This window comes from Balaenoptera borealis (assembly GCF_965194805.1).
Source record: "Balaenoptera borealis genome assembly, chromosome: 13".
NCBI classification, from domain to species: Eukaryota; Metazoa; Chordata; class Mammalia; order Artiodactyla; family Balaenopteridae; genus Balaenoptera; species Balaenoptera borealis.
Genome location: NC_138870.1, coordinates 95,640,641 through 95,656,011, shown reverse-complemented (window position 1 = coordinate 95,656,011; position 15,371 = coordinate 95,640,641). Strand labels below are relative to the sequence as shown.

Genomic DNA, 15,371 nt, shown 5'->3' with positions numbered 1-15,371 from the left:
GGCATCTGGGCCAGGGGCTGTTCCCGGAACTATAGATAAGGGCTCCCACCTGGGCCTCTTATCTCAGGGCTATTCATTCCGGCCTAATTACTCATTACCCAGTGCCTCGGCCCCTCCCCTCACTGGGGCCCCCTGGGGGAGTCCTTGGCTTTCCAAACCCAGTGCTCAGGGGACTCAAGCAGGTGGCGCTGACACTGTCCTCCCAGGTCCTCAAGCATCTTGCAGGACACCTTTTATCAAAAAAGCCTTCTTTAATCAGGACCCAGAGGCAGGTCTGGGGTGCACGGGAAGGTGGGATTCCCCCACTGTGAGGTCACACCTGACTTTTCTCTGAGGCTTCTGGGACAAGTGGGGTGGCGGCGGGAATGTTGGGGAAGCAGCCTTAGCAAGGGCTGGGGCTCTCAGAAAGGCAGTGGGGACCCTGCTGGGGGCAACTCCAGGATGAGCTGGGGCAGGCGGTCCCTTTGGGAGAGGGGACAAAGGCTCTATGTGCTATGCTCCCCACCCCCACCCAGCAAGGGCAGCTTTCCCAGCACAAAGGCTGCACTGTGAGGCGAGGCCCTCCAGCTGGTGGGGACGGCCTGGGGTGGCGGGTGGGCCCGAGGAACGGCTACTGGGTCCAGAGTGGCAGTGGGGGGAGGCAGGGCGGCCCAGCACGGCCCATGGGAACACCCGGGTCCCAGGACAAGCCTGGTCTCCTCTGGCCTCCCTCCCATGTCTGTCCTGCAGAGGTGTGGAGGGGTCTGGGGACAACTTGGGTTCTCCCATCTTTCGTTGGCGGGACCCAGCTGTCAGGTGAGGGGCTGGCTCTGCACGCGGGCAGTTCACAGGCGGTGCCCCGAGGCTGGCTGGGGTCCTGAGCCCATGCCCAGCCGCTCACACCTTGACCTCGTCATCCTCCTCAGCTTCAGCAAACTTGAAGGTGTCGGCTTGCACCGTGCTGGGCACGGGGGCCCTGCTGCCTGCCTGCGGTGGCCCCCACTCTTCGTCCAGGCTCTCCCAAGAGGCCCGAGCCTGGGGCAGCACCTCCACCAGCTCCCGCCGAGCATCCATCTCAGTGTAGTGGCGGCTGCTTTGGCTGCCACCCCAGCCTGCTCCCCAGTGCCTGCCGGGGCCCACATCAGCAGGTGCACAGGGACGCTCTCCTACCGGGCTGGCCCTCGCCTCGGCCGTTGGGCCCAACCCCGGGGTTACCCCATTGGGGCACTGTCCACGGGGTGGGGGGCTTGAGGCAGGGGTCGGGGGGTTTGCAACAGGGGCTGGGGGATTTGCAGCAGGGGGTGGGGCTGGGGTCTCGGCTGCAGAGCCTTCTGAGAGGCTCATGACCCCCAGCAGCTCACTGAGGAGAGAGGGCCCAAGGTCGAGGTCCAGGCGCAAGGACAGGAGGGAGTCAGAGCGGCGAAGCTCAGGCTCAGAGGGGAAGGAGCTATCACGGTCTCGGTCACGAGGCTTTTCTGGGCGAGGCAGGCGAGAGATGGTGCAGAACCCGGAGTCCAGGCCTAGAAGAGAAATAGGGACCAGGGTCATAGCTGGGGTCCCTAACCAGGAATTGGGGAGGGGGGAGCCAGGACCAACTCCAGCTTGCTATGTGGCCTTTAGCAAGCTACTCCCCCATCTGGCCTCAGTTTCCCCCATCTTTCCAATACAGTGAGCCCCGTAGTCTCTTGTGTGATCCTCCTGTCAACCCTGGAAATTTACATAATCCTCATTCCCATTTTGCAGATGAAGAAAGTGAGGCTCACTTTGGGAAGAGGGGAAGGGCTAGCCCAGGGCCACAGAGTTTGATGGGCTGGAGCCAAGCCTGGAGCTCAAATCTCCTGACTCTCAGTGCCAACTGTGAACTTGTATGACCCCTGGTTCCCTGCCATGAACCCATAGCATATGGGCTGGTTTGTGGGCACAGGAATGGAACCAGCAGCCAGAGTCTGACTACATAGAAATCAAGACCCAAAGGACAGGCAAATGCCCTCCAAAGGTCCTCTGTCCCAGCCCCTGGCTCCAGGACCACCAGGACTGAGATATAGTGGTGGGGCTGTGGACCAGCCCTCAGTGAGATTCTAAGCGTCACCCCTGGAGAAGGAGCACCGCAGGAAGCCTCTCGTGCGGGGTCAAAGCTGCAGGGCAGGAAATGGCCACCAGGTGGCAGCAGGGGCCCCGGTTCCCAGGTGAGCTGTCCAGAGGAGGAGCCAAGGTTACACCTGCCACTCCCCACCCTGGCAGGAAGGGCCTCTGGCTTCTGTCCATGTGAGTGGTTTTCCAAATTTGGCAAGTTACAGGAACCTTTGTTCACATAACGACACAGCAACAGCTCCTGTGTCCTGAGCACCTACTATGTGCCAGATTCTGGGCCACACTGAATATGTGTAGCATCTCACTGAATCTTAGCAATGACCCTGAGGGGCCCATTATACAGGCCAGGACTTGACTTAACAGAGGTCAGTTGGCTCACTGGGAATCAGGCAGAACCAGAATTTGAATCCAGAGCCCTGGCTCTCTGTCTCTCCACTATATCATTCTGACACAAGGGAGCTGCTTCCATTGAAGGGGGCTAGAGTGGGCTGGCCCAGCCAAGGGCCTGGGGGTGGGGGTGGGGGGCAGCTCAGGGGCAGGTAGAACTCAAACCCCATCTCCTCACCTCTCAACCTCAGTGTTTTGGGGAGTGAGCAGGTTCCCACCCTGTGACCCCCCGCTCCATCCATGATTTGGGGTTTGGGCCTGACCTCCAAGGAGGCTGAAATGCTGTGGGGAAAAGAGCTCACTTGGAGGCTTGGCTGAACCATCAAACACTCTGGGCCTCAGCCTCTGAAAAATAGGCAGATAGCCCAGGCCCTCACCGTAACTGGAGTGGCCATCTGTGGAGGTGGCAGGGCTGCGGTCAAAGCTGAGCTTGCCCACCACGAGGCTGTCGTAGGCGGCCTGGTTGAGCTGAGGCAGGGAGATGGCGTTCTTGATGATGGGGGAGATGGCCGGTGGAGCAGGTGAGGGCGCAGGTGGGGAAGCCATCCTCCGGGGCGGTGCCCCTACCCTCCGCATCAGCTGCAGCTTCTTGGCCAGGAAGCTGCGGGGCGAGCGGTGGGTGCCCCGTGAGCTGCCACCGTGGTTGCTGAGGAAGGAGGTGTCGCCGAAGACATCCCCGCCACGGCCCACGTGCATGGTGTGGCGGAAGTCCCCCAGTGGGGGGCTGATCATGTCCGCAGTCAGCCGCCTCTTCCCCTGCGAGCTGGACACCCAGCCCACGGGTGAGAGCTTGCCCAGGTTCATGGCCGGGGCTCCTCCGGCCCCCTGGGGGCCCGGCATCGGCTCTGGCTGTTCACAGCTGCTGGTCCATGCCCACCGGGGGCCTGGGGAGGGCGCTGGGCTGGGCTAAGGGTCCGCTTCTCAGCTCCCTCCTTCTTGGTGAAAGGGGGTGGATGGAGGCTGCGCCCCTGCTCTCCTAAGGTGCTGCCCCCAAATGCTGAGGTTATGGCAAGTCCATGGCTTGTCTGTCCCTGAGGCCTGGCTCCTAGCCCGGTGGAAGCAGCTGTAGGTGTTCTGTCCAAGAACACAGAAGGCACCAGACGTGCCTCAAATGTGGACAGCCCCTCTCCTGCCCAGGGGTGGAGACCTAAAAGAAAGAAAAGTAGTGGTAGGCCTGGGGGCATCCTGGGTCCAAATAGTAACAGCTAAAGAGAACAAATGGGGACTCCCTGGCGGTTCAGTGGTTAAGACTCTGTGCTTCCACTGCAGGGGGCACAGGTTCCCTCCCTGGTTGGGGAGCTAAGATCCCGCATGCTTCTGGTGCGAGCAAAAAGTAAAAAAAAAAAAAAAAAAAAATGATGGGGAACACGGAGAAAATGCTGAGCAGGCAGACCCACAAAGGAGGACACATCGCATGATTCCACGTACAGGAAATTTAAGAACAGGCAAAACAAAACAATATGATAGAAATCAGAATTGTGGTTGCCTTTGAACAGGTATAGACTGGGAAGGGGCACAAAAAAATTCATCGAGCTGTACACTTAAGCTGTGTGGAGGTAAAATGTATGAATGGTCGTTATACGGCGCCCACTGATGAAGCACCTACTGAGTGCCAATGGCTTAAGTTCATCACTCATTTAACCCAGGCAACAGCCCTGAGGGAGGTTCTATAGAGAGGGGAGAAACTGAGGCACAAAGAAGTGAAGGGACTTGCCTGACGCCACACAGTAGGCATTGGTGAAGCCGGCAGGGCTCCCAACCCCAGAGCCAGAGCCCTTGAACCCCAGGGGCCTCCTGCTGGTGGGTTAAGTAAGTCACCTCCCTTCTCAGTGGGTTAAATTGTCTTCCAGCAAGGCCAGGAGGGAGGAGGTGCCCGGTGAAGGTTTTGTGAACTGCTGTGTAAACAGCAGAACCCTTCGCCTTCTACATGCTTCCTGGAAAAAGGATCCTGTGGTCAAAAGTGGTTTTTCCCACTTCTGAGTGATTAAAAAAAAAAAAAAAAAAAAAAAAAAAGTGGTTTTTCCAGATGCCTACTACATGCCTGAGCATATTCAAGGCTCTGAGAAGGCCCGCAGGAAAGAACATTATCATAGTTTTGACAAAAGCCTTGTCACCGGGGAACAAGTTTTGGAAAAAGCTCAGCTGGTGCCAAAAGCTATTTCTTGCCTACTTCCTCCCCTCCTGATCTCTCTCCCACTTTCTTCCCCAGTCCCAGTCTTCTCTAAGCTTCTCTTGGTCTGACCCTACCCCTTCTAGTATCATAGAAAGTGTAGGCTGGAGGACACCTATGAGCCTATGGTCCCACATCTGGTTTTCCTGTGGCCCAGAGAGGCCAAGCTTGCTCAAGGTCACATCAAGAGAGCTGGTAGAGACGTCAACTCAGAGCCTTTGACTCACGTAGCCTTTACTGGCCCGTGGAGCCCAGTCTTGTCTCTCCAGATCACAGCACACTCTGAGGCTGGGGCCACTGCCTGGATTTTCCCTCCTCCCTCCGTCCCAGCACTCAGCTTGGGCTCTGCACGCGGCCAAGTGCCAAATCAATACCAGTTTAATCACAGGAGTTCTTTGTGATACCTTCATGCCAAAGGCTCACCCCTTGTCACCTTCCGAGGGAGGGGAGGTGGAGAATTCAGTGGCCTCACAGTGTGACCTTGGGCAAGTCATTTACCTCCACAGGCCCGGCACCTGAGCTGATAGACGTTGATAATGATTCTTAACAAGAACACCTAGATCTGAGGGTCAACTTAAAAAAAATTTTTTTGCTGCCACCTCCAAGCATAAAAACCTCAATTCTGCCCTTCAAATGTTATTTGAAATTCAAAATAGGTTAAATAACTAGATAAAAACAAAGGAGGCAATAAAACAAAGCTTGCTTTGTTTTCTGACTACATTCTCTTCCCTTCCCACCATCTGATCCTCTCCCAACCATAACTCCTCCCCGCTGGGGGGCGGTTCTGAATCATCCCTTTCCCTGGCACCCCCGGCACCAAGAAGTCCTTGTGGAATGTTTGCTGAAGTTATGAAGCACTCTGCATTTGGCCAGCCACTACATGATGTCATCTGATTCTCCAACAGCCCCGAAAAGCTGGAGGGTTAGCCCATTTTACAGGAAGAGCCACGGCTTGGAGAGAAAGAACTCTGGAGAGAAAGAACTTGGCCAAGGTCACATGGCAGGTACCTGCCATGGGCCAGGTTTCCCTGCTCTGTTGAGATGAGGATTAAATCTCTGGAGGAGGGGGGGAGGGTGTCATCCTGAAATGTCATGAAGAGGGGTCACTGTGTGTGCCATGGGGCCACACCCACCTCTCCCCAGCCCCCAATTCCCTGGCTTCTAGAAGCAGCCCCTCCTTTCTCAGCAAAAGGGGCTCCAGCCCCCACCCAACACCCATGGCCACTTTGACTTGTGAGACCAGCTTCTACCCCAATCTTGTGATGCCCCCACCTCCCAAATGTCTCTGGGCACCTCCAAAAGATCTCTACCCCACCCACTGCTGTAGAGAGACCTGCGGCATTGTGGAGTCGAGGGCAGGGCACTGCTACTGGGGACCTGTTTTCCCATGCGGAAAACAAGAACTGCATCGAACGCTGGTCCTCTCGCAGGAGAGTTTTAAGAGTGGAAGATGCTGTAAATTAAACCCTTGGATCCTGAAGCAGGGCTGGGTTTCAAAGCCAACATTCTTACACTAATACCTCTCATCCTAGGGACCCTTGATGGCAGCCTATTTGGCACTTGACGGTGACCACAGGGTATTGCTCGTGGTTAGGTGTGCCCCACCTGGCCCTGGAGTAAGTAGGGCTCCGGCTGTCCAGGAACATGGCCTATCTCCCCTCACCCGTCCAAGAATACTACCTGCTAATGCTCACAAACACCCATTTTACAGATGGAAAAAATGAGGCACAGAAAGGGAACTGACTTGCCCCAGGTCAGAGAACAAAAAAAGTGGTGTGGCTGGGAACCTCCCCAGGAGTCGACCAACATCAATAGTAAATGCCAGGGGAGTGGGTGAAGACTCCAGGGGTGCGGGGAAGAGTTGTTGGGGTCCGGGCAGATGCCCAGCCGCTGAGTACAGAAGGGCAGGCCTGGGAGGCAGGAGACTCAGCTCTGTCGGTGTCTGTGACCTGTGCTAGAGTGGTCACGGTGCAGCCTCAGCGTCCCAGGAGTCCTCATGTTTACCCTACAGAGGACAGTCAAGCCTGGGTACTCCGTAGGAGCTTGCTCAATAGCAGTGATGACCAAAAGGACAAGGTTTGGGGCCGGAAGCAGGGAGCATGCGTTAGGGAAGGCCAACAGGGGCCGCTGTGGAGGCACCTGTGGTTAGAGGAGGCCCAGGGCTGTCTGACGGAGGTGGGGGGAGGGGGAGAGGCAAGGCTGAGGCGGGCATGGGGGCCGCGGAACCCTAGCGCTCACCTGGGGGTCACCCGCAGGCCCCTAGCGGGCACCACCTCTCGTCCTGGAAGCCACTACCTGCACATAGCCCCCCTCTCGCAAGTGTCCCGCTGGGTAACACCACCCCTGCCAGTGCGCAGCGGGACCCTGTCTCTGTTAGGGCTGCTCTGGCCTCTGGAACAAGGGGTTAACTCCCTGGGGGCTGCCTTCTTCTGCTCCTCAGCGTCCTGCCACTTCAAGACGCGGAAACTGAGGCCAGAAAGAGGGTAGCAAGTTGTCCACAGTGGCAGCGGAGATGCCGTTCTCAGGACGTCAAGGGGGATAGTAGTAGGTGGGAGCACCTTGGGCCACCAGGGGAGGAAGGGGGAAGAGGGGGAGACGCTTCTTGCCCAGACACCCCAAGTTAGAGCCGAATCAGCCTTTGGCTCGGCGAGGCTTACTGGCTTCCGGCAAGGTCTCCCCAAGTCCTCGCTTCCAGTCCCTGCACCGCGTTTCGCGCGGCTGTGTCCTCCGGGCCAGTCCTTTCACCAATCTGAGCCTCAGTTTCCCGATCCAGAAAATGGGCTTCAAACTTCTTGAGTTTTGCCTGTCTCGGCAAGAATAGAACAGTCTCGAGGGCAGTCGGGATTGGAAGTCCGGGAAAAATTTTGGCCAGAAAACATTCCCTCCGGGAGGTACGGGGTCAGAATGCGGAGGGTCGCTTCGCGGGTAAGGGGGCAGCCGGCTGCCTTGGCCCGAGGGGAACCGGACGGGATGACCTCATCCGCTGCTCCGGCCTGGAATGCGGCGGTTGGGGAGGGGCAGGGTGCCTGGACCATCTCCCCAGCGGTCCCCCCCACTTCCCGCTCTCCGCGCGGGCCTCGCCAAGGGGCCAGACATTCCGACACATAGCCCCCTCCCCGTTCCTTCCCTTCCTTTCCCAGGGCAGGAAGGAGCCTAGACTGCCCTCGACTCGCCCCCTCCTCCCGCAACCCGCTTTACCTTCCAATTCTCTGCCCCACTCTTCCCGCCGGGAACATTGCAAAACAACCCGAAAACTTGGAGCGTCCCGGCGCCGCTCCCGCGGCCAGCGCTCCGGGCCTGCCTGTTGGCACCCGGGGCGACTTTGGCAGGCTGGCCCCCCTCCCCCGCTCCTTGAGCCTAGCGGGGGGTGCCAAGTCCTCGCGGCGCCGCGATCCCCCTGCCGGTGTCCACGCCCACCCCGGGCTCGACGACCCGCGGGCCAACTCGCAGTTACCTTCTCTCCGCAAGCCGCGGGAGCGGGGGGCGAAGGGCGGACGCGTCGGCAGCGGCGGCGGCAGTGCGTCCCGGCGCGCAGCCCGGGCGAGTGGCTGGGCCGGTCTGCGCCGCCCTGGCCGCGGGCTCCGCGGGCTGGCTCCGGGGGCGGGGGCGGGGTGTGGGCCCGCTCCCTCCTCCCGCCTCTCCCCTCCCGTTTGCGGGCGGGGCCGGGCCCCCGTCCCGGGCACCGATCACGCCGCCCCGAGCGGCGGCGGCGAGAGCTGGAGGGGGAGCGGCGGGGGCGCCAGGTCAGGCTTTTGCCTGCTGCCTGGGGCAGGGGGAGCCGGGGAACGTGCGGGTTGCCGGGGCGAGGTGACTCGGTCCCCGGATCCCAAGACCTCTTCCACCGGCTCTCTGCGTAGCCTTGGGGCGCCCTGACCTGGTAACTCTCGCTGCTGGGCTCTTCAGCCGCTCCCTGCGGGAGTCTGGGGAACAGGGAAGCCGGATCTCAGAGGCCTTGAATGCCAGAGTCCTGCTTAGACCTTAAATTCTACAAGCTGGGATACCCACTCACTTTCTCCTAACCCACATTTCCTTTTTGCTCCAGTACAGGCCCCCGCGGGTACCAGGACACAGACATGAGCCAGACTGGGGTGCAGGCCACTGGTAGAGTGGTGTGGTGTGTGGTCAAGGGTGTGGACCTTGGAACTCAACAGCCTGGCTTCCTATTCTGTTCTGGTCACTGCTTATCCTTTCTGTGCCTTGCTTTTCCCATCTGTAAAATGGCATAATAGCAGCAGGCATCAGATGTTATGTTGTTAAGTGTTCTCTGCTGTGTCAGCACCTAGGAGTCTTGCTGAACAATTACATGAGGTCACACCTCAGATAGATGGGTTCCGAAAGCTTTATTGAGCACCCCTCAACCCCACCCATGAGGGGCAGGGAATCAGCCAGGCACAGCACTCTGTGCCATCTGTGCCTCATGCTGTTTTGACCTCTCTGTGCCTCATGCTGTTTTGACCTCCTCTGATACTCCCCTGTGACTGTGAGCCCCCTGAGGACAGGCAGGAAGACCTGGGGCTGTCCTTGCCCAAAGAGACCCCTAACACAGCCTGCAGGAGAGGGGCGGGGCTCAGCAAGGTGTCCTAGAAGAGGCGATACCAGAGTTAACTTGTTAAGGACACACAGGCAGAGGGAAGGGCAGTGGAAATGCACACACACCTGGCAAGAGACAGAACAAGCTAAGGAGCCGCATGGAGGAGGCAGGTGTGGCTGGAGGAGGGGCCATATTTACACACACGTGGAAGGAGGTTTTCGCGGTTCAGAGTGCCGTGCTTCTTTCATTGGCTCCCAGAATCCTCATGCTGGCCACCAAGGGAGGGGTTATTTCCCTAGCTGGACAAATGGGAAAACTGAGGTATAGAGAATTCCAGCACTTGCTCACACAGCAGTAGCACCGAGACTCCAGTCGGTCAGAGCTCTTTCCCTGGGCTCAGGCTTGAAGGTGCTTTGCCCCGGGAAAATTTGGAACATCTCAGAGGCACTGAATAGCATGGGGGAAGGGGGGCTGCCCCTGAGAGGCTCAGATGGGGGGCACAGTCAAGGGCTGGGAGAGACTTGGGCCAGGCGTTGGGGGCTTAAACTTGGGCCAGGTGTCCCGCCTCACCAAGCCAGCAAGCAGTGTGATCAAGTGTGAATCTGGAAGCTCTTGCTGTGAGCCAAGAACGTCCGTGAAGGACAGTGACGGAGGCAGGGAGTAGCGCTCTGTGGGTATCATCTTTAACAGCAGCAGTAATAAGCAGCATTTATTGAGCATCTAATGCATACTAGGCCCTGTAGCGCCTCGCATGCATCATCACATTTAATCCTCATGAGATCCCTGTAGGGACAATACTGCCATCATGTCCATTTTGAAGAGAAGCAAAGTGACTTTCCCAAAGCCTCCAACTGTGGCAGGATGGCCATACTTCCCGGTTTGCCCAGGACGGTCCCAGATGACACCTACTGTCCCAGAGTAATTATTAATAGCACTTCCTTTCACTCTCAAAGGTGACCTGGTTAGACAATAAATTACACATCTAGTCAGAAGATCCCCGGAGCAGCTGGCAAAGTTTGGTGTGATGTCAGAGGCCCTGAGACCATGGGTAAGGCACTTGGCCTCTCTGAACCTCAAGTTTCTTGTCTGTAAAATGGGTATAATACCAGCGTGGACATTTGCTGCGTGGGTATTTACTACTTGCTGAGAGCCCCAGACGGCCGAGAGAGCAGTGTTGATGGAAAAAGTTACAACCTGCCATACATACTCTCTATCTTCTTTAGCTCTGGGCTCAGGGGCAGGCAGGGAACAACCAGTGGTTGAGAGCTTTCCTACTATGTGCCAGTCACTTTGTTTCTGCTAGCTCTCTGTGAGGCAACCGGTGAGTTAGAAATTCGTTGCCCCATTTTACAGATGGGTAAACTGAGGCTGAGAGGCGCTCTCCCCTCATTCTAAGCCTCTCTCCAGATAGAAGTACAGTACTTCTCTATATAGGCTGCATTCCTGTTCTTGGCTTCACTCCTGATTTAAGGATCCAGCTCAGTTTTCCTTCCAGAAAATGAGAGAAAGGGAGGGGTCTGGGCATCCTTGTGAAAGATGCAGGGATGGGCAGTCCCCATCTCCCATGGTTTTCTCCTCTCCCAATTTCCTGTGGTCCCCTTCCTTCCCTCGTCAAGAGACTGTGCCCAGCAGCGCAGGGGTTAACCCTGGCAGAGCTGTAATCACCGTGCAGAATGCAGAACAAATGCCTCCCAGCTGGGGACTGGGAGCCGCTAGGTGGGACTGGCTGCCTGGAGTTCAGGAGGCCCCCTCTCTTCCTGTGTGCTGAGGAACCAGGCCCCTTGAGCCATAATCACAGAGCTCAGCTGCTGCCTCAGCTCACCCTGCAGACTGGGTGGGCTGAGGCCTGGGGCTTATGGAAAGGAGGCAGTTTCTGGGCAGAGAGTCCTTTATGGAGCTAGGGTGGAGGGGGCAGGGCACAGCTAAAGGGGTCACTTCCCTCTTGGGGACCTAGGAATGCCAGTGGCTGCCCACCAGGCTCCAGTGAGGTTTGGAGTGGGAGCCTTGAGCTGAGTGAGTCAGCCACATCTATCAGCCCCCATCCCAGCCCCTCCCTAGGAGGATGCATCGTTTCCATCCCAAAGTCTGGCTCAGCTTTCGGTCAGTTTATGCATCTGCTCAATGACCCACTGATTGCTCTTCTCAGTCCTTTGTCTTTTTTTTTTTTTCTTCTTTGGTGATGCCACGAGACATGTGGGATCTTATTTCCTGGACCAGGTATCGAACCCATGCCCCCTGCAGTGGAAGTGCAGAGTCCTAACCACTGGACCGCCAGAAAATTCCCCCAGTCCCCTGTCTTTTGAGTGTCCACTACCCATCTACCCAGGCACCACCCACACTCCTATCCATCCATCTACCCACCCTTCTACACATCCATTTAACCACCAATTTACCCATCCATCTGTTAGCCTATTACCCATCCACTATGCCATCCTACTACCCACTACACCTCAGTTGACCCACTGCCTACAGCCCTATCCATTATCTAGCTACCCCCCACCCATCCATCCACCTCCCCACCCATGCCTCCTTCCACCCCTATCCATTTACCCACCCATATATCCACCCCCCCACTCTATCCATCCAGCATCCCTTGTTCCACTGCCCACACCCACAGCCATCTACCCGCCCACCTGTCCCTCCATGGGTCCCTTCATCCACTCATTCCCTGTTCATCCTGTGATGATCTTACATCAACTCATACCTGGCCTCTGCTGACCAACATGAGTTTCTGAGCATGTCGTCATCTTTCTCAGGCACACACCTCACTCACCTTCATCAATGGGTTGCCCTTGGGCAAAACATCTTTGAAGGCTGCTTTGCAATGTCACCTCCTCCTGGAGGCCCTCCTTCAGAGTGAGCCTCTCCCCTGCTCCTGGTCCCTCCTCCATATTGGCATCGGTTACTCTGTGAGCTAGCTCTCCAATGAGACAGTGATGTCTGTGCTCCTGGCGCATTTGGGGAACAAATAGTCACAGCCAGCATAGGAAGGGGGTCCTTTTCACCCCAACTGGACTGCATCCACCATGAGGGCAGGTGTCCTCCTTCTGGGACCACTCCAGGGACACTCTCCATGGGCTGGACTCCTGGCAGGGGCTCAGACACACCTGGGCATTGCAGGGAAGGGGGCAGCATTGGGTTCTCCAAGTGATTTGTGCTGCAGGCTAGTTCCCCAGCTTGGGGAGATTAGCAGTGGGGCGAAGGGGGCTACCCCATGCTCTCACTTCTATCACCCAGCATGCATTTCCAAGTCAGACCAACCCAAGTTCAAATCCCGGCTTTGCCTCTCACTAGCTGAGTGACCTTGGTTGAGCCGCTTCCTCGCCTGGGCCTTGGGATGAGCCATAAAATTCACTACCTGTCCTGTAGGTGATGGTCAATGAAGGGGAGCTATTATTATTACTATCGTTAGAACTTTCCTTTCCCAGGAGGCGATTTCATTTAACACACATTAAGTAAGCACCTGCTGTGGGCCAGACCCTGGGCTGGGTACCCTGTGAGGAGGCAGTGGTGAGTAAGGAATGCAGTCCCTGCTCTCAGAGATTTGTCTGGTCTGGTGGGGAAGACAGAGGCCAGGAACTGGTAGGGCTGAAAGGCCAAAACAGTGGTAGAAGGGGCCAGGGAGGCAGAGGACTGACTGAGGAATTCCAGGGAGGCTTCCTGGAGGAGGTGGCATTTGAACTGGGCCTTGTGTCTTGGGGTAAGATTGCCCACAGGTGGAGCTGGGGAGAGAGCTGGTCTCGAGAGGGGAGAAGATAAGCTGGGGAGGGTCTACTGTGGAGGATGGGAGAGAGGCCCTGAATGCAGTGCCTGGCCCTCTGTGGTGTGGGCTAGTCTGGGCTCCTGCCCTTTCCCCAGCAATGGCTGCCCGCAGGTGTCACAGACCCTGAGGTGTCTTGGGATCCTTACTGGGGTTTCTCATTAGCAGAGGCCTGTGGCAACCTGGCCCCAGGTTTTTTTCCCTGGTTGACCTTGAGGACAGGAACGTGCTCTGAGGGGAGCCAGGGGACGGAGACTTTCCTGGAAGGAACCTTCAGCCCTTCCTTCCTAGTTCCTTCCGCCTACCCCAGATCCCCAAGAGTCAACAATTGGTGGAAGTTTCAGGGCCTCAGTGGGCTTCTGAGAACACTGAGGCCCAGAGAGGGTAGGCCTTGCCGGGGCTGCACAGCGAGTCAGCAGTGGAGCTGGAGTCCTTGGCTGCCCCACACCCCATGGCTGCCTTCAGTGTGAATGGGCATGTATTGAGTACCTACTGTGTGCCAGCTCCCAGCCTAACAGAATGAAGCAGACAGGCTCACAGAGAGTTAAGGCTCAGACAGAGCACGGACTTGGCAGGGCTTCCAGGAAGGCTGCCTGGAGGAGGTGGGACAAGGCTCTACACAGATATGTGAAACTGTACGAACCAGAAGGTGTGAGAGCCAGGCTGGGTACACTGAATGTGTGTGTCTGGCATGGGTGTGTGTGCCATGGGGTGTCAGCTGGAGTGATGACTGAGTTGCTGGGCCATCAGGGCCTGGCCTGGGGCTGGCGGGTGGCCTGGGGGCCGGGTGATGACAGATTAGTCCCTGGCTGTACCCGCTTGGCTGTTTCTTGAGGTGATGCCTGGGTGTCAGTGGGTTCTTGGGAGCAGCAGGGTCAGGATGGGAGTTAATCCCAAGGGTACTTTAGAGGGTGGGACTGTGAGGCCCACAGGGAGAGCATGGCTCCCAGAAGCAGGCAGCTGTCAGGGCCGGAAACGCCTCTGGAATTCCAGGCTCTGGGAAAAGGGCTGGCCCCGTGGAAGAGTTTTCTCAGCCAGAGCCTTCCAGGCCAACTCAGCTCTGGTTCCTTATTCACTGCTCCACAGGGAAATGGGGGAGGGGAAGCCCCCCCCCCCCGCCCCTCAGGTTCCCTTTCTCCTGGAGAACAGGACAAGAAGTTGGAGGGGGGCTGAGGAAGGATGTGGGGTCAGTTCCTCCAGCCCCGCCCCTGAGGAGGACAGTCAGATGGATGGATGGAGGGGGGGTAGTGGGGGTCTGAGATGCCTGTAGCTGCAGGGGGTGGGGAGGGACAGCAGAAGGGCCAAGGCCAGGTGACCCTGCCATCTCAGGGATGATGAGGCTGGCTTCTTCAGACCTGGGCCAGGTGGCCAGGGGCCTGGATGGAAGGGCAGTGTTGCACGGGTGGGCGGGTCCTCCAGGAGATCTTTGTTCTCAACATGAGGAGGGGCGGGTGTGGAGAGAGCAGGGGCAAGGAGGGGGGACAGGAAAAGTGTTTGAGGAGCAGAAACAATGGCCTATTCTCTGCTGCCCAGCCTGGCCTGAGAGATAGGCCTGTGGGCTGGAGGCCAGCCCTGCCTTGCCCTGACCATAGCTAGCATCGACTCCCCCAGCCTATCCCAGCCCTTGGGGCTTCACCTGGTCCTGCCTAGGTCCGGTGGGGCTCCTTCCTCAGCCCCACAACCATGGGCTCATTCCTGGATGCATGGGTCCGTCTGTTTTCTTCTAACAAAAGCCAGCCCACTTTGGTGGATGCAGGGCTTTTACATACGTGATCTCCTTTGTGTGGTGGACGCAGAAACAGAGGAGGGAAAGCCCTTCCCACTGGCCCACGGCCCCTGCCTGTTGTTCGTAGAGTTGGGAGTCGAACCCGGTGCTCCCGGCTCTGAGTCCTGGGTTCTTCCGATGATCCCCCTTCCCACACAGCTTCTTAGCTCCTGGTTTCCTCCCCCCTTTCCTGGACGTATGATAAGAGGAGGATGAGCTGAAGTGAGGGGAGCAGTAATTAAGCACCTCCTAAGTGCCAGATGCGAGCTTGAGCTCTGGGCTCGGTGCTTTACTTGCATTGGCCCTAATCCTCACAACACCATTATACAGATAAGGAAACTGAGGCCAAGGAGGTAAAGTTACTTCTTCAACCTCTTGCGGCTCGGAAGTGGTCCCACTGGATTCAAACCTCAGTCTGTGGCGTTCACACTGCCCTGCTGCCTTGAGGGCAAAGGCTCTGAGACCACGAAGGGACCCTGTCCTTGCAGTGTGAGGATGTGGGGAGGAACCCCACGTGTTGCGCACACATCTTCCTGGGGCCGGGATTGCTCAGAAGCCTCCCTGACTGATGGATGTTGCCTCTACTTACACCTCTTTGGTGACTGGGAGCTCATTCCAAGAGAACAGCTCTGCTGGTCAAGAATTTCTCCCTGAAATAGAGCAGAAATCAACTCCCCATAACCTCTGC

The 15,371-nt window shown here is 57.4% G+C and overlaps 1 protein-coding gene across 1 annotated transcript; it reads right to left on the bottom strand.

The window, feature by feature from the left end:
• Window positions 1-231: 231 nt before the first annotated feature.
• CDC42EP1 (CDC42 effector protein 1) lies at window positions 232-8,236 on the bottom strand. Its single transcript, XM_082352703.1, has 3 exons — window positions 8,082-8,236; window positions 2,835-3,604; window positions 232-1,499 (listed from the first exon to the last, which is right to left on the bottom strand). Exons 2-3 carry the CDS (start codon window positions 3,295-3,297, stop codon window positions 877-879), a joined length of 1,086 nt encoding a protein of 361 aa, XP_082208829.1. The 5' UTR covers window positions 3,298-3,604; window positions 8,082-8,236; the 3' UTR covers window positions 232-876.
• Between the last annotated feature and the right edge of the window lie 7,135 nt (window positions 8,237-15,371).